This window comes from Saccopteryx leptura, chromosome 2 (assembly GCF_036850995.1).
Source record: "Saccopteryx leptura isolate mSacLep1 chromosome 2, mSacLep1_pri_phased_curated, whole genome shotgun sequence".
Classification (NCBI taxonomy): Eukaryota; Metazoa; Chordata; class Mammalia; order Chiroptera; family Emballonuridae; genus Saccopteryx; species Saccopteryx leptura.
In genome coordinates this window covers 381,349,780-381,374,967 of record NC_089504.1, presented here as the reverse complement: position 1 = coordinate 381,374,967, position 25,188 = coordinate 381,349,780, and the positions used below count along the sequence as shown (strand labels likewise).

The 25,188-nt window shown below is 44.3% G+C and overlaps 1 protein-coding gene across 3 annotated transcripts in view; it reads right to left on the bottom strand.

Annotated features, from left to right (window-relative positions):
• HIRA (histone cell cycle regulator) overlaps positions 1-25,188 on the bottom strand; it is a 67,754-nt gene that overhangs the window by 23,040 nt on the left and 19,526 nt on the right. For all 3 annotated transcript variants that reach the window (XM_066365372.1, XM_066365374.1, XM_066365373.1), the window contains 8 exons: positions 24,509-24,676; positions 22,103-22,216; positions 20,144-20,214; positions 19,362-19,467; positions 17,137-17,352; positions 14,825-14,910; positions 7,110-7,307; positions 5,256-5,417 (listed from right to left, as the gene is read on the bottom strand). In XM_066365372.1, coding sequence (XP_066221469.1) covers positions 5,256-5,417; positions 7,110-7,307; positions 14,825-14,910; positions 17,137-17,352; positions 19,362-19,467; positions 20,144-20,214; positions 22,103-22,216; positions 24,509-24,676 — 1,121 coding nt within the window. The remainder of the gene's footprint in view (positions 1-5,255; positions 5,418-7,109; positions 7,308-14,824; positions 14,911-17,136; positions 17,353-19,361; positions 19,468-20,143; positions 20,215-22,102; positions 22,217-24,508; positions 24,677-25,188) is intronic.

The following is a 25,188-nucleotide window of genomic DNA, read 5'->3' as shown; positions in this document are numbered from 1 at the left end:
TTGCTGGCTTGAGCATGGGATCAGACACGATCCCATGGTTGCTGGCTTGAGCCCCCTGGTCAAGGCACATATGAGAAAGCAATAAATGAACAACTAAGGTGCCACAATGAAGAATTGATGCTTCTCATCTCTCTCCCTTCCTGTGTGTTCATCCCTATCTGTCCCTCTCTCTAAAAAACAAACAAACAAAAAAACAAATAACACTCCATCTGAACTACTTTCCCATAGTTCTTCAGGCTTCATAAATATTAATGAGGTTATATAATCAGGAGCTTATTTCCTCAACACTTGTCTTTTAAGGAAGTTTGGTAAACATTTTCTATTACAATGTACACAATAGAATTGCTGGGTCAAAGACACCATCACTGAACTTCCTTCAAGGAGTTCACTATGAATTACACTCTAACCCAAGAGTTCTCATCCCTGCCTGCCTTCTCTGTGCTAACCTGTTAGCCCCTTCTCTGGGAACTGTCTTCTGTTCTCCCTACTAGTAGCCCAGGTCATAGAAATGGGGGCAGGTATGCCAGCATGTACAATCCTAAATTCTATCCATTTGCATCCATGTAGAAAACTGAGGAAAACCAGGAACCCCTGACTTTGTTTCATAAAACTGAAGAGCCTGTTCCTGAATTCTGATGTCCTATAACAGGGCGAAAGAACCATTTCTGGGTGTAGCTTGATGTTCTGGAAACTAAGTCAGCATTTCCCCAGACCCTTTAAAAAAGCTTTTATGAAATCTTCAGACTTTCGTGTAACTACTGTTTTGTAAAATATAGTAAGAATGTCATAGCAATGTCAAATTGTGATATGTTTCTAAATTATTTGATCACTTTCTGACCTCACTGCAACACTGGCCCGTGAATCTGACTTTGCGTGGCACTGCCCCAGCTCAGGCTCTCCCACTCCCTATGGCTGGACCTCTATGAGAGTGCTTGGTAGTTTCTCCACCTCCTGCCTCTTCCTGACACCATATTCAGGGGCCCCGAGGCCAGGGGAACATTAATAATGATACCTCCCAGCCTGTATGGGCCTGTACCAATGGGCACAGAATATCTGAGAGCATGACGCTGTAGATCTATAGTAGGTGCCCCCTGGCTACATCCTAGGTTCTGTCTGTTCCAGCCAGCTGGACCTTTCTGTGCCTCTCACTGACGCACAGCCTTAAGACAGGATGGAAGACCCATGGATTCACCCAGGACAGCCATTTTGACTTGAGCCTAGCAATCAGCTGTAAGACCTACCCAAGGCTCTTGGCTAAAAATGCCAGTCAGATTTGGTTGTAGTGACTTAACAGTCCAGCCACTACAAAGTACAACGAAGAAGCAACAGCAGGAGCTGACATGTGCTGCTCGCTGTGAGAAGAGGACCAGGACATGGTGCCCTCTTGTCAGTCCTCAAGAAACACCTCCTTTGATGTAAGGTACTCCTGGGACAGCCATCCTGCCTGGGAGGAGGTGAGTTCAGAAAGACTCATCACCCCACTACGAAGTGGGAAGCTGGTACGCAACTGCAAGATGTATGGCACCCAGTGACACTGTGCCCCAATGGAAAACCTGCACTGATGGGTGTTTTAAAGGGTCCCTCCTGGCTTTCATTGAGAACCAATGCAAGAAACAGCCATATTAAGAAAACTGCATTTTCTGTAAAAAGCCTTTACTAAAGATGCTATGCTTTATGTATGTGTGTGGTTTTCTCTTTTTTTTTAAATTAATTTGAGAGAGAGAAGAAGAGAGGAAGGGAGAAAGGGAGAAAGGGAGAGAAGGAGAGAGGGAGACACACAGAAACACTGATCTGTCTCCGTCTGTGCCCTGACTGGGAATCATATCTGCAACCTTTCTACTAACTGAGCTACACAGCCAGGACCATGCTTTGTTTTATTCCATTTTTCCCTTATGTGGATCCAACCATAAGTTCCTCTTAGAATTTAGCACCAGGCTCTTGAAATCTCACCAACATCCTGCTGCCTTGAACGTAGGATGCTCAAGCCCCAAGTCAGTGCTTGCTCATTGCCACTTTCAAGTAAGAAACCGAGAAACAAACTTGATGGCCCTTTTGTGAACATGCACAAAAAATTTCTGGTGGACCTGTCCATGGACTGGTGGTTGAAAAGCACTGTTCTAAAGTAGCTGAACCATTTACAATCCCACCAGCCATCTGTGAGGGTTCTGATATTACTTCACCCTCACCAACACTTCCTACTATCTGATTTTTAAAATGTAGTCACCCTAGTGGGTATTTCATTGTGGTTTTGATTTGCATTTCCTCAAAGGCTGATGATATTGAGTGTCTCTTTTTATGTGTTCATTGGTTATAAATGTGTATTCAAATCCTTTGCCCATTTTAAAATTAGGTTATTAGTCTTTTGACTGTTGAGTTGTAAGAGTTCTTTACATATCTAAATCTGAGATATTTGTTAGATTGATTTACAAATATTTTCTCCCCTTTTGTAAGTTGTCTTTCACTCTGTTGATAGTGCACTTTGAAGAGAAGTTTGTCTATCTTTCTATCTATCTATCTATCTATTTATTTTTTAGGCAAGAGGAGGGGAGATATTGAGGCAGACTCCTACATACACCCTGACCAGGGCCACCCAGCAACCCCATCTTGGGCCAATGCTCGAGTACTGAGCTATTTTCAGCACCTGAAGCTGATGCACTTGGACCAATTGAGTCACTGGCTGCGGCAGAGGAAGTGGGAAAGGGAGAGACGGGGAGAGGGAAAGGAAGGGGAAGGAGGAAAGAAACAGATGGTCGCTTCTCCTGTGTGCCTCAACTAGGAATTGAACCCGGGACGTCCATACCCGGCTGACACTATCCACTGAGCCTCTGGCCAGGGCCAGAAGTTTTAAGTTTTGATGAAGTCTAATCTATTTTTATAGTTGCTTATGTTTTAGGTGTCATATCTAAGAAACAACTGCCTAATTTAAGGTCACAGATTTACATTTATATTTTCTTCTAAGAGTTTTAAAAAATTTTAGCTCTTACAGTTAATTCTTTGACCCATTTTGAGCTAATTTTTGTATATAAGAAAGCATATTAATCTTTTCTCATTTTCTGTTCTGTTTCGTATCATTGATTAGTTAAAACATATTTATAGTTAGATAATTCTATGATCAGAGGTCTATAGACACTTAAACCACCTGTTCTTTAAGTCTCCTGACATTTGTACATAATGTACTCACTAATTTTTAAAGTGTTGTGTTACTCTGGATTGAGCCCATTTTAGGCTGTGCTTCATTGGTGGGAAAGCTGTATGCCTCGTAATCAGGGAAATGTCGCTGGCAGGGTTGATTGGCGTTTATTTTGCCAAATGCCTGTGGGTGTTAATTAGAAGACTCTCCTTCTGTGTTCATTTCTTGGTTTAGTAATTTCTAGAGGACACAGGCTGTGTTAAACTAATCCCAATCCACAGGAGGGCAGGTCCATAGCTACAAAGTGTCAGGGAGACTGTTTTCCTAACCCAGGGACATGCTGAGATATTTCAACTTCTCAGCCATGTGTTCATGCTGCCAGCCAGGTTTCTTCTAGTCCCTACTTTCACTAAAGGTGTACTTTTTCAAGCAGTTTGCTTTAATGCTAGTGTCTTAGTACCAACTCCCTAAGTGACTCACGCCCAAGGCCCTCTCTTCAATCTGTGTGGTCATTAAAACTCAAGGTCCTTGTCACCATGTCAGCCCAATCTAGCCTGATACCTACAGTATGATCCTGCACAGTGGTCTGGTTGTTTTGTTCACTCTTAGAAGTTTCTTGTGAACTAGTTATATGTTTTAGGCATGTGTGTTATAGTTCATATGGCGCTTCAAAGTGTTTAGCAGCAGAAAGGTTTCCAGATTCTCCCTACTGCTGGATAGAGAAAGTGCTAGATAAGGAGGTCACATGGAATACCTATATACTAAACAAGCATGATCACACTACAGGGTAGAACACAAGGTCCCACATCAAGGTCCTAGATGTAGCAGCTGACTTAAAGGGAGAGTTCTCTCCAGTGTTTGTTTCCAGGGGCTGTTCTCCAAGGAGAACAAATCCTGATCAGACAAGCAGTTTTAAGTTCATGAGTGAAGCCCTGGGGACAGCATGCTTTTGTTTAGTGTCAAGATACCATCTACTATTGCAAGGAGAGGTCTCACCACAAATGCTCCCTTCACTGGGCATCTGCTGGCTATGTGGCCATTGTAAGATGCTAGAACCAACATCCTACATTTGGCTAGGGTGTGTCTGCCCAGGGTTGCTAAGTACTAGTCACCTAAATGTGGATGCAACTCTGAGAGGAGAGCACTTAAGCCAAAGGCCCCTCTGGAGGAAGGTGGCACAATCTACCTCTAACACTTCCAGCCCCAACCTCACTGGGCTGTACAGTAAGCTCCATGCCATAGCAGGCTCCCCAGGAGGCAGAGAAACTTGGTGCCAACTGCAGAGGCTGATATACTTGCTCTGACGGCCACAAGAGAACTCCTGCAACTTCAAGAAATAAAAACTACATTCCCACATGACTTGGCCGCTGTGTGCTAAGGGAGGTGCAGAGAATAGGCAAATAGCAGAGGGCCTACAAGAGCTCAACCGGCCTGACCAGGGTGGCGTAGTGGATAGAGCGTAGGACTGGGATGCGGAAGGACCCAGGTTCGAGACCCCGAGGTCGCCAGCTTGAGCTTGGGCTCATCTGGTTTGAGCAAAGCTCACCAGCTTGAACCCAAGGTCGCTGGCTTCAGCAAGCGGTTACTCGGACTGCTGAAGGCCTGCGGTCAAGGCACATATGAGAAAGCAATCAATGAACAATTAAGGTGTCCCAATGAAAAACTGATGATTGATGATTCTCATCTCTCTCCATTCCTGTCTGTCTGTCCCTATCTATCCCTCTCTCTGACTCTCTCTGTCCCTGTAAAAAACAAACAAACAACAAAAAAAACAAAGAAAAAAGAGCTCAACCGCAGTGCAACAGTATCAAAGCCTTCCATCTCTCCAACCCATCTCCTGTTCTTCTTCTGGGCAAACTCTGGGCTCTGTGCAAACAACATTATATTTACCACATCCTCCACAGTGACCAGCTGTCATGCTGTTGCCCTAGTTGTCTTTGTGCCTGCTCTATCCAGCCCCCACAGCTCCTTCCAGCAACCTTCCCACCTGAAGCAGTTGCTTCTTTCTCCTTGAAAATGAGACTCCTGAGTATAGACTGGAGTGTACTTCCTAGGGAGGGCAAGCTCTGCTGGCCTGAGATGGTACTTATTTGGTCTCTCTGAGCCCCACACAGCCATCACCTACCTTTCTACGGCTGTCGGAGTCACACTGGTCAAGGCAGGAGCACCAGGTGTGGCCTTGGACCGCTCCGTGAACCGAGAGTCAAATGCTTTCATGGGTTCAATCTTAGATGGGGTTGTTAACACAGAAGGGGACGATGCAGCAGGAGTCGAGGTAGCGTTCATGCTGGGGTCGGGGAAGAAGATGGGAGAGTATGTCAATCCCAATTCATCAAGAATTTGGGAGTCTGGGATTTGTGTTACTGGGAACCAAGTGAGAAGGGCACAAACATAAAACTTCTATAAACACAAAAATTTCAAAATACTATTCCTACTTTTAAATATTATCATGTATTAAAATTCTGGAAGTTTGGCCATCAGACAAAGTCATGAGAAAATGCACTCACATTTGTCCCACTGTATTGTTCTGAGAGCTTCTGGATAGCCTAGGGCCTAGAAAGTGGTTCTTACAATCTTTTTTTCTCACCACCTGGCCTCATCTCCACAACTGAATGCAGCAACCCAAACCACTCCAACCACTAGCTTTTCCCACTTTGACAATGGGTCTGATAAGAAAAGCCTCATATGGGGTCCTGACGGTACTGGCTATTCCTGGCCCTCAAGCTCCACCCCTTCCACCTCAATAACAATTATACATTCTTCACACTCTTCTCCAAGTATTCACCTTATAGTCCTTGCCTTCTATTCCATAAAGAAAGGACAGCCCAAGCATAAGTCTGCCACCTTCCCTGTATCCAAGTGCATGCTGGATCCCAAAACCACTGGGCCTCCTAATGACCAAATCTACCTGCCTGGAACCCGCACCAGATGCCTGGCAGGTATCCTGGACAGCCTTCTCCTCCTCCCTAGGGAACTACAGGACTAACTGTTGGAACATTTTGCAGATCTGGAGCTTTCTATCCTTCCCCAGACACCCTTCCTCCCAGGATGCTTTGCTTTCTAACTGGTCTAGCTGCTCCATCTCCTCCTCTTCCCATCTACCCTCACACTTCCCTCAGACATATGACACCTGACATGTGCATGATGTCTGTGGCCATGACATCAGAAAGTAGGAGGTTACAATAACACATGACCCTGTCCCCACCAATGGCGTATCACTCTAACAGTCACAGTTCTGTGTGCTTGGGTGGCAGCTATATTTGGGCACCAAAGTCTCCTGGAGTGATCTTCCTAATGTGCAAGTCCAGAGCCTTCAGTGTGTCCACTCCAAAGAGAAGCCCAGGATACCTGATAGAGCACAGAAGCTCAGCTTTCTCCTGCTTTACTGCCTCTCCTCAGGGACTTGGGGTTCTGTTCTTGCTGCTGTCCCCAACCCCTTCTCCTGGGTGGTCTGTATGGGTCCTGGGTAGGGTGTCCTCTAATAAGCATTCCCTGGATTGTTCACTAGCCCCTCAACCCCCTTTGGATGGCTAGCCATCTCTACCCAGGAAACCCCAGGAGCCATCCCTGTGCCTCTGCGTGCCCTTTCTTCCACCAGCCTACATACTCTCTCTAGGGACAAGGACCCACCAATCAACCCCCTCCAATGTCTGGGCCCTGGCGGTGCATAACCCACAGCAGGTGTTGGGCACATTTGCTGAGTGAACAGCTCCTGGCTCCTGTTTATGCTCCTCTGGTTCTTACTGACTTCTAATAGCCTGAACCTGGACTGCACTTTCCCCTAGGATGTGAAGTCCTCAGAGTCCTGTGTATCAGAGACTCACCGAATAAAGCCTCCTTCGAACAGGCCCTCATCTGAAATATAGCCTCTCTTTTCTTTCCTTCTTTTTTTTACTGAAGGAGCCATGAAGTGTCCCTGGAACTGTGTCCAAACCTGAACTTTCCCCAGGGACAGGAGTAAGCCTTGGTGCCCACTCACCTGTCCTTACTGACAGAATTGCCCGCAGGCCTGGTGCCAGCTGCTGCTACGGGTTCTGTGGAAGGCTTTGAGGCACCAAAGGAGTTGGGGGTACTAGAGTCCAGGGGCAGTAGCTGTGGACTGCTATGAGAGGAGAGCATGGTGCCTGCCAGGGAGCCTGAGAGTGGGATGCTGTTAAAGAACGCCGTGGAGAAGTCCCTGTGGTCAAGAAGAACAAAGTCAGCCTTGGAAATTGGATATCATATAAAGTACTTTACACATTCTAAGTAATTTTTTTCTGGATCCAAATGTAATTTATTCTTACAGGAGAAAATATGCAAAATTATAGAACTAAAATCATTCCATACACTCTGTTTAACTGAATCAAAGATGAACTAATACCTTATGTACCACTAAGAAAAAATTGTTACCAAATATAATTGTCAGATGCCACCGGTTATAAGATGCACCCTGATCTCAGAGGTATTATGATGTACAAACATGTGTCTCAGAACTAATGAAATACAGCATACAGAGTGGGCCTCCTTTTCATTATGGGATATTTGGATGTACCATAATTTACCTAACCAGTCTTTACTGAGGGACAACTGGACTGGGCTGTCTCCCAGTCTTTTCAGTAATAGACACTGCTGCAACAGGAGGCAAGATACTGCAGTGTTAAGACTGAGGGCCCTAGGCCAAACCAGCCAGGTTTCATTCCTCTGCCATGCACCAGCTCTGGGACCTTGGGTACTTCAACCACTCTGTGCTTCAGGTTCCTATCTGCAAAACAGAAAATGACAGGACCTTTCCCATGAAGTTGCTGTCAGGACTAAGTTGTTAGTGTAGCAAACACTTAGAACACATGGTAGCTACTCAAAGATGCCCATTATTGTAATTGTCATTACACCCGCTGTTTCACATTTTACAGGAGATAAATTCCTAGAAGTGGAATTGCAGCAGCTGATAAAATGTTCACTATTGATTTTTGACAAATAGTTCTTAAGTGTCCTCCTTAGAGGTTTAAATTACAACCTGTGTATGAGTGTCTATAACCCCACACCCTCATCAATAATTTTATCAAATTGCTTGATAGTTGACAACTGATAGATGAAAAATAGTATCTTACTACAGTTTTTTTTGTAGTTAAAAAATTTTTTTCTCACTAGTTTTAATTTGCAATTATGATGTAAGATTAAAATTTTTCATATAGACCCACCTGATTTCCTTTTTTGTGAAATGTTTGTTCATATCTTTTATCTATTATTCTATTTGGTTATTAATCATTACCATTGATTTTAAGACTATTTACATATAAAAGAATTCCTTATATGAGCAGAAATATTTTCCCTAGGATATTGTGCTGACTCTTTTTTTTTTTTTTTTTTTTACAGAGACAGAGAATCAGAGAGAGGGATAGACAGGGACAGACAGACAGGAACGAAGAGAGAAGCATCAATCATCAGTTTTTCATTGCGCATTGCAACACCTTAGTTGTTCATTGATTGCTTTCTCATATGTGCCTTGACCGTGGGCCTTCAGTAAACCGAGTAACCCCTTGCTCGAACCAGTGACCTTGGGTCCAAGCTGGTGAGCTTTTGCTCAAACCAGATGAGCCTGCGCTCAAGCTGGCGACCCCTCGGGGTCTCGAACCTGGGTCCTCGGCATCCCAGTCCGACGCTTTATCCACTGCGCCACCGCCTGGTTAGGCTGTGCTGACTCTTTATTGTGTAATTTTCCTTGTCCCTACCCAAACTGTTATGTCAGTGTGGACTAAATGTTGTCATTTATAGAAAAGACTTTTTGGCCTCAGAGATTATGAAAATATTCTTCTATAGACTCTTCTAAAATTTTAAACAACAAAAAATGTAAACATTAAAAAAACATTTTCAGATGTTCTCTGAAAATCTCTGAGATGTTCAGAATTCTAAGTGAGGTGGGGCTCCAGTTTTGTTTCTAGAGTATCAAATAGTCCTGACTCCCATTTATTGAATCAGGTAATAATTCATCATGGATGCAAAATATTACTTTTAACATTTTCATAAATATTTGAGCCAATTTCTGGGTTTTCTGTTGTTTCCCAATGTTCTATTTATTTGTGTGCAGTACCTCTCTGTTTTCCTATAAATTTTGTTTTCTGGTGGGGCTAGTCTTCCCTGATTAATCTTCTTTTTCAAAAATATTTCAGCTATTCCTATTTATTTTTCCACTTAACTTCAGAATCAGATCATCTGGTTCTGTAAATTCCTGTGGTTTTTTGAATTGGCTTATGCTATATTTATAGGTTGAGAGAAATCTATCATGTTTTTTTTTGTGTGTGTGAGAGACAGATAGGGACAGACAGACAGGAAGGGAGAGAGATGAGAAGCATCAATTCTTCATTGCAGCTCCTTAGTTGTTCATTGATTGCTTTCTCATATGTGCTTTGATGGGGGTGGAGTGTGGCTACAGCAGAGCAAGTGACCCCTTGCTCAAGCCAGCAACCTTGGGCTCAAGCCTATGATCCCATGCTCAAGCCAGCGACACCGCACTCAAGTTGGTGAGCCTGGGCTCAAGCCAGATGATCCTGAACTCAAGCCAGCGATGTCTGGGTTTTGAACCTGGGTCCTTTGTGTCCCATTCCGATGCTATATCCATTGCACTTCCACCTGTCAGGCAAAATCTGTCATCTTTATGATGTTGAGTCATCCTAGCTAATAAAAGATATGCATTTCCTGTAATTTATTTGAATTTCCTTTTAGGTTTTTCAGTGGGGTTTAAATTCTTTTTTTTTATAAAGATCTACATTTTTTGTTACACTGAGGTATTGCATTGTGCAAGTGATTTCTTCCTTTAAATCTTCTAAAAGTAATTGGTACTGTTTTATTTCATCATGTGGGTTGTATGTAGTCTCCTTATTTTCTTCTTTTATAGTCTATGGCAGTTTTCCAGTTGATTCTCTTATAGATCATACCATCTTTAAGTAACAATACATTTGCCATCTTTCCAATTTATCCTTTCTTTTGACTATTTGAGCAAGTACCTCTAGAACAGTGGTTGGTAAACCGCGGCTCACGAGCCACATGCGGCTTTTTGGCTAGCTTAGGAGTACCCTAATTAAGTTAATAACAATGTACTTACCTATATAGTTTAAGTTTAAAAAATTTGGCTCTCAAAAGAAATTTCAATTGTTGTACCGTTGATATTTGGCTCCGCTCACTAATGAGTTTGCCGACCACTGCTCTAGAACAATGTTAAATTATAGTTAAAAGCGTAGACATTTGTTTGGTTTTTAAATTTAATTTGAAATAAGACAATTTATCAAGTATCCATCTGTTTCCATGCAAATGAGTTTTAAATAAGAATGATGTTGAATTTAATGAAAATGCCTTTTAGGCATCTATAGAAATGATCTTGTAAACTTTTTGGATCTATTGATATGTAGAATTACATTAAGTTTTCCAAAATTTGACCCATCTTGCTTTCCTGAAATAAACCTTACTTGGCCATAGTGCATTAACATTTTTTTTTATGTGCCTTGACCGTGGGCCTTCAGCAGACCAAGTAACCCCTTGCTTGAACCAGCGACGTTGGGCTCAACCAGATGAGCCCTCGCTCAAGCTGGCGACCTCGGGGGTCTCGAAGCTGGGTCTTCCGCATCCCAGTCCCATGCTCTATCCACTGCGCCACCGCCTGGTCAGGCTGTTTGTTTGTTTTTAAAGATTTTATTTATTTGATTGGGCAGGGGCAGGTGGACGAGAAGTAGTTGCTTCACTCTAGCTGTTCATTGGTTGCTTGTTGTACGTGCCTTGATAGGGCAAGCCCAGGGTTTTGAACTAACGATCTCAATGTTATAAGTCAGTGCTCTACCCACTGTGCCACCACAGTCAGGGAGCATTTTTTTTTTTAATTTTATTTATTTTTTACAGAGACAGAGTGAGTCAGAGAGAAGGATAGACAGGGACAGACAGACAGGAACGGAGAGAGATAAGAAGCATCAATCATTAGTTTTTCATTGTGCGTTGCAACACCTTAATTGTTCTTTAATTGCCCTCTCATATGTGCCTTGAACCGCAGGCCTTCAGTAGACCGAGTAACCCCTTGCCAGCGACCTTGGGTTCAAGCTGGTGGGCTTTTGCTCAAACCAGATGAGCCTGCGCTTAAGCTGGTGACCTCGAGGTCTCGAACCTGGGTCCTCCGCATCCCAGTCCGACGCTCTATCCACTGCACCACCACCTCGTCAGGCCAGTATTTTCATTTTAACACACTGCAATGTTCTATTTGTTTCTACAGCATGTATTTAGGATTCTGCATTGATATTCGGAAATGAGATTGATCAGCAATTTATTATGTTCTATCTGTCATGTTTTGATGTAAATATTGCATTCAATTTCAAAGAAAAAAAGTTCTGTAAGCTTTCTTTCCTTTTTTTTTTTTTTTTTTTTTTTTTTTTATTTTTCTGAAGCTGGAAACGGGGAGAGACAGTCAGACAGACTCCCACATGCGCCCGACCGGGATCCACCCGGCACGCCCACCAGGGGGCGACGCTCTGCCCACCAGGGGGCGATGCTCTGCCCTCCGGGGCGTTGCTCTGCCACGACCAGAGCCACTCTAGCACCTGGGGCAGAGGCCAAGGAGCCATCCCCAGCGCCCGGGCCATCCTTGCTCCAATGGAGCCTTGGCTGCGGGAGGGGAAGAGAGAGACAGAGAGGAAGGAGGGGGGGTGGAGAAGCAAATGGGCGCTTCTCCTATGTGCCCTGGCCGGGAATCGAACCCGGATCCCCCGCACGCCAGGCCGATGCTCTACCGCTGAGCCTACTGGCCAGGGCCGCTTTCTTTCCTTTTTAATTCACTAAAATATATAAGGTCTACCGGAAAGTTCTGTCCGTTTTTGGAATAAAACAAAATACAAATTTTTCTTACCATCAATAAACTTTATTAAATAATATAATTGCCATTATTATTAATGATTTCTTGCCAGCGTGAGGGCAATTTGTATATCCCATTTTTTAAAAATGTTTTATCTTTTGATGCGAAAAATTGAACTAGTGCTTGTTTGATATCTTCTTCATTTTTGAATTTTTTGCCCTTCAAAAAATTTTGTAAGGACAAAAACAAGTGATAGTCGGAGGGTGCTAAGTCCGGGGAATATGGTGGATGCAACAGACATGCTTCTGTAGCATTTCTTCCTCGTTGAAATTCGTAAAAATTAAGTGGCGTAAATGAACTTTATCAGTGGCCATGGGTACACTATTGTTTCACACATAAGACTAATGTGAATCAACTTTGTTTTAGATAATTTGCTACATTAGTATGTATACATTAAGTGATAAAAATAGAGGCACACATGCGCCAAATAAATGTGCTTATGTGTCGAAACTTGTTGTGATAGAAACGGACAGAACTTTCTGGTAGACCATATATATATATTTGTGGGAGAGACAGAGAGAGTCAGAGAGAGGGACAGACAGGGACAGACAGACAGGAAGGGAGATGAGAAACATCAATTCTTCATTTCGGTTTCTTAGTTGTTCATTGCTTGATTTCTCATATGTGCCTTGACCGGGGCTACAGCAGACCAAGTACCCCTTGCTCAAGCCAGCGACCTTGGGCTCAAGCTGGTGAGCCTTGCTCAAACCAGATGAGCTCGTGCTCAAGCTGACAACCTTGGGGTCTCGAACCTGGGTCCTCCACATCCCAGTCCGATGCTCTATCTACTATGCCACTAAAATATTTTTAATAGTATTAGAATAATCTGTTCTTAAAAGTCTGTTAGAATTTTCCTGTGAAGCCTTCTTAGTTTGGTGGCTGTTGGCAGATTAACTCTTTGACAATGTCCTCTATTTTCCCTATAGTAATTCATCTGTACAGATTTTCTTCAATTTGCTATTTTTCCTAAAAAATTATCCACTTTCAAATTTATCTGCACTGAGTTCAGCAAAGAAGTCTTTCATCCTTTTGATTCATTCTTTTTTTTTTTAAATTTTATTTATTCATTTTAGAGAGGAGAGAGAAAGGGAGAGAGAGAGACAGAGAGGGAGAGAGAGAGGAGAGACAGAGAGAGAAGGTGGGGAGGAGAAGGAAGCATCAACTCCCATATGTGCCTTGACCAGGCAAGCCCAGGGTTTTGAACCGGCGACCTCAGCATTTCCAGGTCGACGCTTTATCCACTGCGCCACCACAGGTCAGGCTTGATTCATTCTTTAGCTGTATTTAATCCCCATTTATTTCTACTTTAAATATGTGTGCTTTTATTATTTTTTCTTTCTTGATTAGCTAATAATTACCTATTCTGTTACTACTTGTTTTAACATAGGTATCAGGAGGAAGAAAAAGCATTGGCAATCACAGGAATCAAGTTCTGGTACTAGAAAATGAGCCCTATGGCAGAAAACTGACTCAAATCCAGGCAGGAAGCCATCTACTCCCTCTGCATCCTAACTAGGCAGGGTCTGGAGGGATCAACAGAACAGAAGTGCTACCACCTCCACAAACCTCCTCCCACCTGTGCTCAAAGTACGGTCACATACTTGGTCATAATAAGAGGTAGCCAGGTGGCATTACCCCCTATAGGTTCACTATGGGAAAAAGGTTTGATCAGAGGAAAACCACTCTCTGGAAGGAATCAGGAAACTAGTACTGGCTCCACCCCGTCAAGTCTCTCCCTTCCAGGGTCTAAGTGCCCAAACATCTAACATGAGGAGGCCAATTAATAAGCATAACATATGACTGAAGGTCTCTTTAGACTTCTAGGAAAATTTGGAACAGCTCATGGATAAACAATTGCAAAGTGCAGAGGACTACTGTGTGCGGTTGCCCTGAGCAGACCAGCTGCATGAGTATAAAACCCTGAATGAACCACTGACAGCGGGGGATTTGATTTCTTTTACAGAGGGCTTTATCATTCTTTGAATCAACATACTTCCTTTAGGATAGAATGACTTATACAAAAGCAAGCCCGACTATAGATACTAGGACAACAGCAAATGGTAGTTGAGTCCACCTTCCCCCTTACTGCCCCCCTCAGGGAAATGTGCCCCATAACCCTACTTTCCACTCAGCAATTCCACTTCTGGGAAGTAGCCTGAAGTAACAGTCACGGGTGTGCTCAGAGATTCATTTACAATAAAAAAATGCAAGTCCACAGTTAAGGGGCTGGGTAAGTAAATCATGGTGCATTCACAGGCTGTACAATCAGCAAGCCAATGCTTCAGAGGACTATTTACAAAAATGGATGCGAGGTCAAGATATAGGAAAAAGTGGGGAAAGAAGACTGGAGATACAGATTTTAAAATGTTAACAGTGACTATATCTGAGAGACTGAATTATAGGTAATATTTATGTCCTTCTTTGGGTTTCTACTATTTTCAACATGGTATATATATATATTCCTTTCACAATAAAAAAAGGAAGGCTATAAAAAAGGAAAAAGAAACAGAAAAAAAAGCAGCCTAACTTCTCTCCCTGTTTTCTTCTAATGCCCCATCAAGAGTGAAGCAGGACTAGCTGTGGAGACACGCTGGCCTGTCACAGGCTCCTCCAAGGCCACCTTCAGCATAAGTTTGCATAAAGGCTCTGTGGGTAGTACTGGACCTTGAGGCTGGTGGGAAGCTGGGTTCCACTCCCTCACTTCTAGATTCTATGGGTCAGATCTGCATAAGAACCCGCAAAGACCCTGATTATGAGAGTGCTAACTGGTGAAAGGAGAGAAAGACCTCCAGATAAGGCTACAGAAAGCTTGGTGAGTGAACGAGTACCCGGTGTCCAACTGTGCTATGCAGAGAGGTGTGATTCTTCTCCGACCATCTGCCGTCCGAGTCTCAACTTGTTTCTTCAAAAGATTCTGTCAAAGTCAAGTGACAAATGAATGGAAGAGTTTATGCCAACTATCTCCAAATATAAAAAAATAAAGCTGGTTTGTTTGTTTATTTATTTATTTATTGTGAGAGGCAGAGAAAGAGAGACAGGAGCATCAAGTTGTTTCTGTATGTGCCCTGACCAGGGATCAAAGCTTATTTTTATTAACCAATGTCACCCCAATAAATTCAATAAAAAGTTAAGAAAAAGAAAAGGTTTCTAAGGAAATATATTCTAATCTCCCTTTCTATAGGCTTCCAGTCCAACTAAACTAGTCACCTAATCAAAGAACAAATGTTTTTATTAGGGTGCATGCTCTACTTCCTGCACTGTAAATAAGAAAGGACAGAAAGCTCCCAGCTGAACCAGCTCCATACAGCCCCTTCCTCTCCACCACTAGTACTGCAAGCCTGGCCAGGTTCCAGGGGAAAGCGAGCAGCCATGTGGCTCAATGAGGGAGCTAACAGATGAATCGACCTGCACCCACGAGCCACACTGTCTTTAAGCTCTAGTTTGTAAACTTTCTTCCACTAAAGGCTCAAACCAAGGGTTCTCAGTCACACATTGTGTCTGAATTACCTGGGGAGGTTCATCACCCTTCACAAACCCCTAAAGATGGCTTAAGCTCTGTAGGTAATTCTAGCCTTCCTGCCCTTTTCCTGACCCATCTCTCCCTTTCACCACTCACAAGACATGGACTTCCAGAAGAAAGGGGAGCCTACAGATGTCTCCTAAGGGCAGAGACCGAAACCCAATGTTCTCAGTACTGTAAATCCTTACTTAATGTCGTTGATAGGTTCTTGGAAACTGTGACTTTACATAGATAAACATATAAGGATACCAGTTTTACCACAGGCTAACTGATATAAATAAGAGTTAAGTTCCTACAATATATTTCTAATCACAAAAACACCACCAAACTTCTAATAATGATCCAAACACTTCTAGTACTAAACACTGAAATATATATGTGAACTATAAATACATTTAAGATAAAGAACAAGATGATTATTTTCCTTTTTCTTTCTCTTCGATTTTGTTTTTGAAATTTAATTTAATGGAGTGACATTGATCAATGAATATATAGGTTTTGGGTGAACATCTCTATAGCATTTGAACTGTTGATTGTGTTGTATGCCTACTGTCCGAAGTCAAAACATTTTCTGTCACCTTATATCTGTCCCTCTTTATTCCCCCCCCCCCATGTAACTGTTTCACTTTTATCTATGTCCATGAGTCCCAGTTTTATATCCCACCCATGCGGGATATATATTTGTCCCTCTTTATTCCCTTCCCCACATCCCCTCCCCCTGGTAACCACTTCACTTTTATCTATGTCTATGAGTTCCAGTTTTATATCCCACCTATGTATAAAATCATATAGTTCTTAGCTTTTTCTGATTTACTTATTTCACTTAGTAATGTTCTCAAGGTCCATCCATGTTGTTGTAAATGGCAATGTCATAATTTCTTATGGTTGAGTAGTATTCCATTGTATATATGTACCACAATAAGATGATTATTTTCTAACCCACTTATTCTATTTTTTAAGGATCTTATTTATTGATTTGACAGAGGGCGGGAGGCAAGTACTTGCTTCACTCTAGCTGTTCATTGGTTGCTCCTCATATGTGCCTTGACCAGGCAAGCCTAAGGTCCTGAACCAACAAACTCATCGTTCCAGGTCTATGCTCCATCCACTGTGCCACCACAGGTCATGCTAACGCACTTATTCTAGTTCAGGGTCATGGGAGCCTATGTCAGGAGCTCAGGGCACACCCTGAACATTGAACCTAACATCACATCTTTGAGATATGGGAGAAAACATGAAGAGAATGTGCAAACTCCACACAGTGGGCCCAGCTGGGAATCAATTTTTTTATTTTCTCATCAATGTGATGACAAAGTGATGTTATTCAGGACCAGCTGTATATAGAATTTCCTAGAATGGCCAAATTCCTATAAGAAATGATCTCCTCTGGAGCTCCTTGGGACAAAAGGCCTTTGATAAAGTTGGCTTAAGCCCCACTACTATTTCATACAGTTGAGGGTAGTGAGCCAAGTGGGTCCAAGCTGGCTTACTATTGGGTCCTACACCAGGCCCAGTATATACCTACTTCCGCACCACTCAAGTCTGTGCCCTGTCCAGACTGCCCCTTGCCCTGTCCCTGGGCACGTGCTGTGTTTTCATGCTGTCAGGCCAAGCCCTCACCTTCCTGATGTCTTCCAGACTCTCCCCATTGACGACACCAGCGACTGAAGCAGCTGAGCCTGACTCTCTGGCCGCGACACCCTTCTGATCGAGCTGCTGTTGTTGCTGCCTCCGCTGGTACTTGAGCATCTCAGGGTTCTCAATGACAGCTGTAGAGAGCTGAGCCTCGGTCATGATAGCCAAGCTCTTGCCATAGGTAGATTGGTGAATGTGGCTCTAGAGAAAGCAGAGAAAATTATAACAAACCAGCTGTGAACAGCCAACTGATAGGTACTGCACACCAGTGGGTGAGCTGTGTATTGGCTCTCCAGGCTCTGAGAGCAGAAAGGGCCCTGGGCAGGGGGCCCAGAGCGCCAAGATGCCAGCTAGCCATTGCTTCTCATCCTATTCTGCCTGTTGCCAATTAGATGACTCTGGAGCAGTGTTGTAACTTCCCTAGATGTTTATAGCCTCCTGTGTATTTATTGGTGGGAACAAAAGTGGAAAACACCTATTATATGTCTGATGCAGAACAAATGGCAAACATTTGTTGAACTGAAGTTAAGACACTCAAATTGCTAACTTAAGGCTCTTAAATCACTCATGCATCCCAATACTCTTTGGGAATCATACTGAAACCAGAGCCTGCTTTCACTGCTCTTATCTGCAGCCATCATCCCCATGTGGTTGGAGGTTGCCATGGGGCTACTAATAGTGTTTCTAAGAACAAGAGAAGGCCTGGCACAACAGACCTAGGGAAATCCTCCTCTATATCTGCTGTCCTGATCCTTCTCAGCAGGGGCCCTCTCTCTATTTTCTCAAGTCTAATCAGTTCTATGCCACAATAACACAGGACCCCACAAGGGCAGGGATGAAGTCCACCGAATGCTGGACTAACTGGTGCGATGAAGAACAGATTCACATAAGGATATGCTATGACCAACGTGGAGGTCAGAAGGACATCTGCCTCACTGCAGAGTGGGGGAACTTGTACCTTAGGACCCACTCCTGCAGGGCCTGGTGTGCCTGTATGTGGCTAGGAACTTCCCTCCCTTACCACTCTAGCACCTGTTCCCTTTCTCTTGAATCTCTCCCCTGGAATCTCGAGGCAGAATTCAGAGTTTGGCCAATGTTTTCCTATTGTTCTTCATACACAAGGTCCCCGCCTGTCAACTGGGAAATACTAAGGCCAGACAGGTTATTACATAGGCTCCCATTGCAACTCTCCAAGGGGAAGGGGAGTGCACAGTGATCCCAGGTTACTTGATGACAGTGAAAAGGTGGAAAGAAGACTTGAGGCCACTGAGACACTCATCCTTTCCTTGACAAGCCACTACTAGGGTGCCAGGCCCTATTCTAGGTGCTATCTACGAGGCAGACCCCTATTCCCAAAGGGTTTACATCAGAGTGGGGGGATCCACACAGTAACTTAAGAGGGAGCTTCTACTAGCAATTAAATCACTAAGGGGTGAGTTACCCACCTGCTCTGAGCTTTCACAGGGCTCTTTTCAGACAAAATAGTGCTGGCAAAGGCCATTTATAGAAACGCTGGTTCTAAGTCTTCAGCAAAACCTTTCCTGAAACCCTTCAAGGACACACAAGCCTCACTGTCCTAAGCAGACCACAGAGAGGAGGCCGGGCCCAAAAGCAGGACGCCCGGGTCAGGTTTCTGTTCTTGTACCAAAAGGTCACATATGGTCTTGGCAAAGGGCCATACTATTTTTTGAGGCTTAGTTACCTCAATGATGAAACGAGTAAGCCCTGCCTTGAAGGGTTTTGTGTAATTTAGATGAAATAATATATGCAAACACATGGCCCAGAGTCTGACATATAATAAGTGCTGAGAAACAGCCAATATTACTATGTAGTTGCTGCTCCATGGCAACTGTGTTAGTACAAGACAATGGGAAAGTGACATGAGTGGGGACCTGTTGGGAATTCTCTTCCAGAGTGAAACCTCCTAGTATGTGGCTAATTATCAGCTTACAAAGAGCAAAACTGTTTTCTTCTTTATTTCAGAACTGATTTGTCATGAACAGGAGACTCATTTTTAAATTTGCCTATTTTGTAAAGAAGACAAGGATTACAATCTATAAAAGAGGAATAGCCAAGGATACATCAAGAAACAATGTATCTGTGTATGTCATAAGGAGAGGGTCTGATCTCAGAACTATCACAGCCATCTCTGTGGCCCCAGAGCATGCACAGCACATGGGTCACTGGCCACGAGTGTGTTATTTTCCTACCTTCTCCTCCTCGCTCAGGGGGTCTCCAAGCTCATCCTGGGAGAAATCTAGGAATGCCACAGAGCCATCCATGGAGCACACCAGGATGCCCAGCCCGTTCAGAGTCCTGAAAGAGATGACCATTAGCAGCCTGGGAGCAAGTGGCTGTGGTGGCTCACACATGCCAGGGTTGTTGCGGGAGAACAACAGGACAGGGCTCTAGGTAGATGCTGAGAACCTCTGATTGTTTTCTGTGGTATTGTAGGGGGATGGAGATAGAGGAGACAACAGAGTCCCAGAAGGCTCTTGTACCCTTTAGTTCTAAGCATGTGCACAAAGTATCTCTTACCATGTGTTTTGTGAGAACTTCATTTTCATTTATCTTATTTTTGAAACCATTAAAAAATACATGGGGGAGTATAAATCTATATGAGGTCACCGAGAAGCAGAATGCATCTCCACACCTATGCTAATCTGGCTCATGCAAGAACAGAGTAAAGTGGAACCAGGATCACAGCACTCTCCTCCTAAATGCAGTTTGTTGGAGAAGGCATTTTCCAGAGGCGAATCCCAACGGAGCAAGGAATACAACAGCAGAGACTATCTCTAAAGCAGGACCCAGCTGCCCTTTCTTGAAATGTGTTCAAACAGCACCGGGGAGTCTGTTCCAGTGGCAAAACTTGGTGATAGGGAGGCAGGGAGAGGTCCCTGGCTACCTGACCCTAATCCCATCCAGGGGCCTTGTAGCAAAATGTTTGGATCCTCCTTTCAAGCCTGAACATCATTACAAGAATCCATCTTACCAGGAAATATCCATGATGGATTTGTCAAATAGCTCATGGATGACAACCAAAGGCCGTTTCAGACATGTGAGCTGGAAGGAGAGAAGAAGCAAAGGTTAATTAAATGAAAACCACTTTCTGTCCACTTAGCTAATATTACTTGGTCAGAATTTTGTTGACATATAGGACACATTCACCTCTATTCAAACAGCAACCACCATGATCCCAAAATGGAGAAACCAAAATTTGCCGAAATATGCAAATTACATAGGCCCCTGTCTGAAGGGCTCATTGTGATCTGGTGGAGATGACTTCATACACAGACAACCAAGAGCAGAGTAGGGGACTCTGGACGGGCCAGGACCTGAGCAGAAATGGCCTACCAAGCAGGGGATAACATGCCAAAGCCTTGGCAGGGGATGAGGCAGCAAAAGCAAGAAAATAGCCTCAGAGAAAACCCAGCACATCTTCTCTAGGCTCAAGGAATTCTGGCACACACTTGTGCTAGGCTCAGTATAACTGGCTATATAAGTCATACAGGCTCATTCTACACTGTGTGTGGGTGGTCCACAAACAGCGAGAAAACAGTTTATGTTGCCCTGGTCCAGACTCAAAGTTAACCACTATTAGTACTTGGATGATGCTTGGATTAGTGCTCTGGTCTATAAAATAAGGCACATGGTTGAGCCTGCTTTTTCACTTAATACCTATTGAGCATGTCATTAAATATCCTACAAACATCTGCTTTTTATGACTGTATAACATTAACATGTGCATATTCGTTATCTAGTTAGTCTAATGTTGGGCCCTGCACTGTCTGCACGTCCCCACAGTTTCAGCGAGATCCATCTCTTATACATTAGTGTCTGACTCCCTGATGACAGGTCCTGGGCCACAGGGCAGCAGGCTGGGTGGGAATACCCTTCACAGGGCTCACACCAGGTACTTGCGGAAAGAGTTCCATTAGCCATCCTAGTCCTGAGGAGATGGCTGGAGTCTGAGATACCTGTAATCTACCTGTATCCTGCCCCTACCCTAATCGCACTTCCAGAAAAAAAGAGCCCTGCCCCTCCTCCCAAAAATGTGCTTATAGACCCCTCAGAAACCTGGACCTATGTGAGCAACTGACCTCAATTTTATAAGAAACATGAGCACACGATCAGTGATGTTTGGGTCAAGGCACCATGAATGGAGCCCCAGGCCAGGAGGAGCCCAGGAAGAACATGCCTGGAACTGCCTATGATGGCACTAGGGTTCAGGTTCTGGAATGGATGTAACATGAATACTGGGCCTGAAAAAATCACAGTGTACACAGCAATCAATTTCTCTGTGACAAACGATTGTAATAAATGCAGCCAGAGGAAAACCTTCAAACCTACAACTTTAAATCTACTCTGCTTATGGGGAAATTGATAATAAAGAATAAACTATTGTTAAATGTAACATACATGAATCCCAACATCATGCGGAGTGAAAACAACATGAAAACAACACAAGAAAAAGTAAACATTGCATAACTCTCTTAAATTTAAGAACAGGCAAAATTCATGGATGTGACAGACATTGTTAGAGTGATTGCCTTGGCCAAGGGAGGTTTGAGAAAGGGGTCTTGACTGAACAGGGACAGGGAATGGGGCTGGGGTGGTTGTTACATGTATAAACATGTTATGACTGCACTGAACTGTCTACTTCAGGTAAATCCACTTTATGCAGGTTGTATATTGATACACTGTAGTGCTTTTATAATGAAGCACACATAACATGCCAACGACTATGACCACTAATGGTGTTCCCCGAGTCTGGACAGAATAGCTGCTCTGGTTGGGCTGAGGCTGTCTTCAGTGCTTCCCTTAGAGGTGGTAGGAGGGCCTGACTCCACGTACAGAGTGGAAGCAGGGGTCCCTCTTCCAGGCCTCCAGGCTCCAAGCCTGTCTCCCATCACCTCTCAGGAGCAGCAAAAGCTCATGATGGGGGGCTCACCCAGACAGAGAGAGACCGGTCCTTGCTGCCAACAGCACAGCAGCAGTATGGGCAGCTGGGCTTCGCAGAACTCCCATTCTTCTGTTTCTTTTTGAAGATTTTTGGGTTGAATTTCTAAAGCCAAATAACAAATGCTAAAATAATCGATCAAGCACCATATATCCCATGCAAAGTATTACAAATATACCACAACTGCAGCCCACCGGTGGGAGCCCCACACAGACATTCTCCTAGCCCCAGGCACTGAGCACACGTTACTCGATCTTCACAACTACCCAGGAGGCATTTTGCTGAGGATGAAATGAGGCTCAGAGAGACTAGAAAATGTGCCAAGTCACCAAAAGAAGAAGTGGTGAGAGGAGGATTTGAAACAGGCTCTACTAACTTTCTAGTCTGGGCCTACAGTCAGGTTGATGATAGGGGAGCTACTGAGTCCCACCTGGCCTTGGCAGGGCCAGCTTCAGGACCTGGGCTTTAGGGACAAGGTCCTGAGAGGAGGCTGATCCGGTATTCCCTTCCCCTCACTGTATTTCTTGTTTACAGTCAATACTGTCTATTTATAGAGACTGATCAGCCCTGCACAATCTCACAAGCAGAGATGATGGTTATGTCAAGCTAAGATCAGCTCTGCAGCTACCCCAGTGTAACCTGGGTATCATTTTTGGAAATGCTGGAAATACAAACTGAGGTCCTTGCTGCTTTCCTGAACTAAAAAGGGTTGGGAGCTCTATACTCAGAGTTGAAATCCACAAATCAGGAGAGCTGAAGAGGAAAAGTGTCCAGTGGCCCAGAGGGTTCTAATCCCAGAGGGCATGCAAGAATGGCCAGGGGTGCATAGAGACTTGATGACATGGAACCCAGAGGCGTGTATCCTTGGCTAGTCTTCAGAACTATGTCACAGAGCCTGCTATGAGGACCACTTGAGAGATCCATGTGGAAACACTATGCTTACTACGAAGCAGTGACTTGCAAACATTTTAGCAACATGGTTCTGGCTTTAAACAAAATCTAACATGGACTCCAATACAAAAAAATTAAAAAAGCAATATTTTATTTGTATAAATTTAAGTCACAATGTATGATATTTATCATCAATTTAAACAATGGGAAGGAGCCCCCCTTTTTTTTTTGTATTTTTCTGAAGCTGGAAACGGGGAGAGACAGTCAGAGAGACTCCTGCATGCGCCCGACCGGGATCCACCTGGCACGCCCACCAGGGGCGATGCTCTGCGGCGACCAGAGCCACTCTAGCACCTGGGGCAGAGGCCAAGGAGCCATCCCCAGCGCCCGGGCCATCCCTGCTCCAATGGAGCCTTGGCTGCGGGAGGGGAAGAGAGAGACAGAGAGGAAGGAGGGGGGGGTGGAGAAGCAAATGGGCGCTTCTCCTACGTGTCCTGGCCGGGAATCGAACCTGGGTCCCCCGCACGCCAGGCCGACACTCTACCGCTGAGCCAACCGGCCAGGGTGAGCCCATTTTTTTAAAGGTTTTATTTATTGATTTTACAGTGAGAGGAGGGGGGATCGAGAAGTATCAACTCATAGTTGCTTCCCTTTAGTTGTTCATTGATTGCCTGTTGTATGTGCCTTGGCCAGGCAAGCCCAGGGCTTCAAACTGGTGACCTCAGCATTCCAGGTTGACACTTTATCCGCTGCGCCAAAGTCAGGTAAAGGAGCCCATTTTGATAAATAAAAAAACAGAGATCAGGGGTCTGGATGATGTTTAGTTTTGTCAGCCTTAGCCTGACAGTTTATTGACCTGTTGTGTTGTCCAGTGTTGAGAAAATCCTGGTTCTCACAGATTGTTTGCCTTGGGTACTCTCAAGACACTCTTCACTGAAAGTCATCCAGAAGCATAAGGGGAGTGGCCGATGTGCTCTAAGCCTGAGTGGGTGACAGCAGCCTGCACCTCCTGGCTCTCTTTCTCCCTCCACATCAAGATTGGGTGCACAGCTCTAGACTCAGCCACGCACTCCAATGATCCAAAGCACAGCCTTGAGGCTACAACTGGCCACTGCTGGGGCTTTGTGACAAGCACATGTGCTTGGTGGATGCACAAACCGCACCTGTGTCCTCTGGAGCCTGGTGAGTGGGGCACCTGTCAGGACCATCCTGCTTGAGCACCCAGGAGCAGACCCGAATGTGTAAAAAGGCTAGTACAGAGCTACATGTTACTGATCAAAGGTTGATTTTGGTGATATTCATCATTTGAAGTTTGCCAACAAAACAAGAGTACATATTCTATTTTGTAAATTTAATGTTTAAACATCGAAACAAAGTATTTAAAATGAAACAAGAACATGGCATGTGCTGAATCTCGAAGCCCACCATCTCAGTCCCACATATGACTCAGCCTTAAGGAGCACGGCACTGCCCAGGCTCTGAGGGTTCCACTCTGAGCACACTCACCACGACGGTCACAGCTTTTCGGTGTCCGACAAAGTCCATGTTGGTCTTCCAGCCCTCCCGTTCGATGATCTGAGCGGTGGGGCCGGAGTTGTTCATGGCATGGGCAGATACCAGGTAATGCCCATCAGGTGACCAGCTGAGCCTCAACACATGGGTCGTCCCTCCACACTGAAAGAAACACCTGTGCTTGAAAGGAAATCAAGGCCAGCCTTGTGACCGAAATTCTGGGCCCAAGCTGAATTCTGCTTTACAAATTTATGATAGTGAGTGTGCACCCGGGCTTCTAGCTACACTGAGAGTTGTAACTCCAGTCTCTCCAGATAGCACAACAAAAAAGGCTCTCTCAAATGAGATCTGGAGCTATGGCATCCTATAATTTCCTATAGGAGCTGAGCGCAGCACAGTGGGGGAGGCATTGAGGGGATCTGTAGGATGAACACCTCTTTTAACCATTAACTCTGTATGGGCCAAATCTATCTGGCCATGGACCCCTTTTCTTCCGCCCAGGACCTGTTAACCTCACTATATTAGGACTGTAGAGCATTCACTGCAGCAGAAAAAAAGCCCTGTTAAACTTGTCTGTGATGTAGCCAGTGACCATGAGGCATCACTAGCTCTCTCAAGCCTGTCTCTTCATCCAAAGCCTGGTGATGCTACCAGCAAAGGAGAAGTTCATAAAA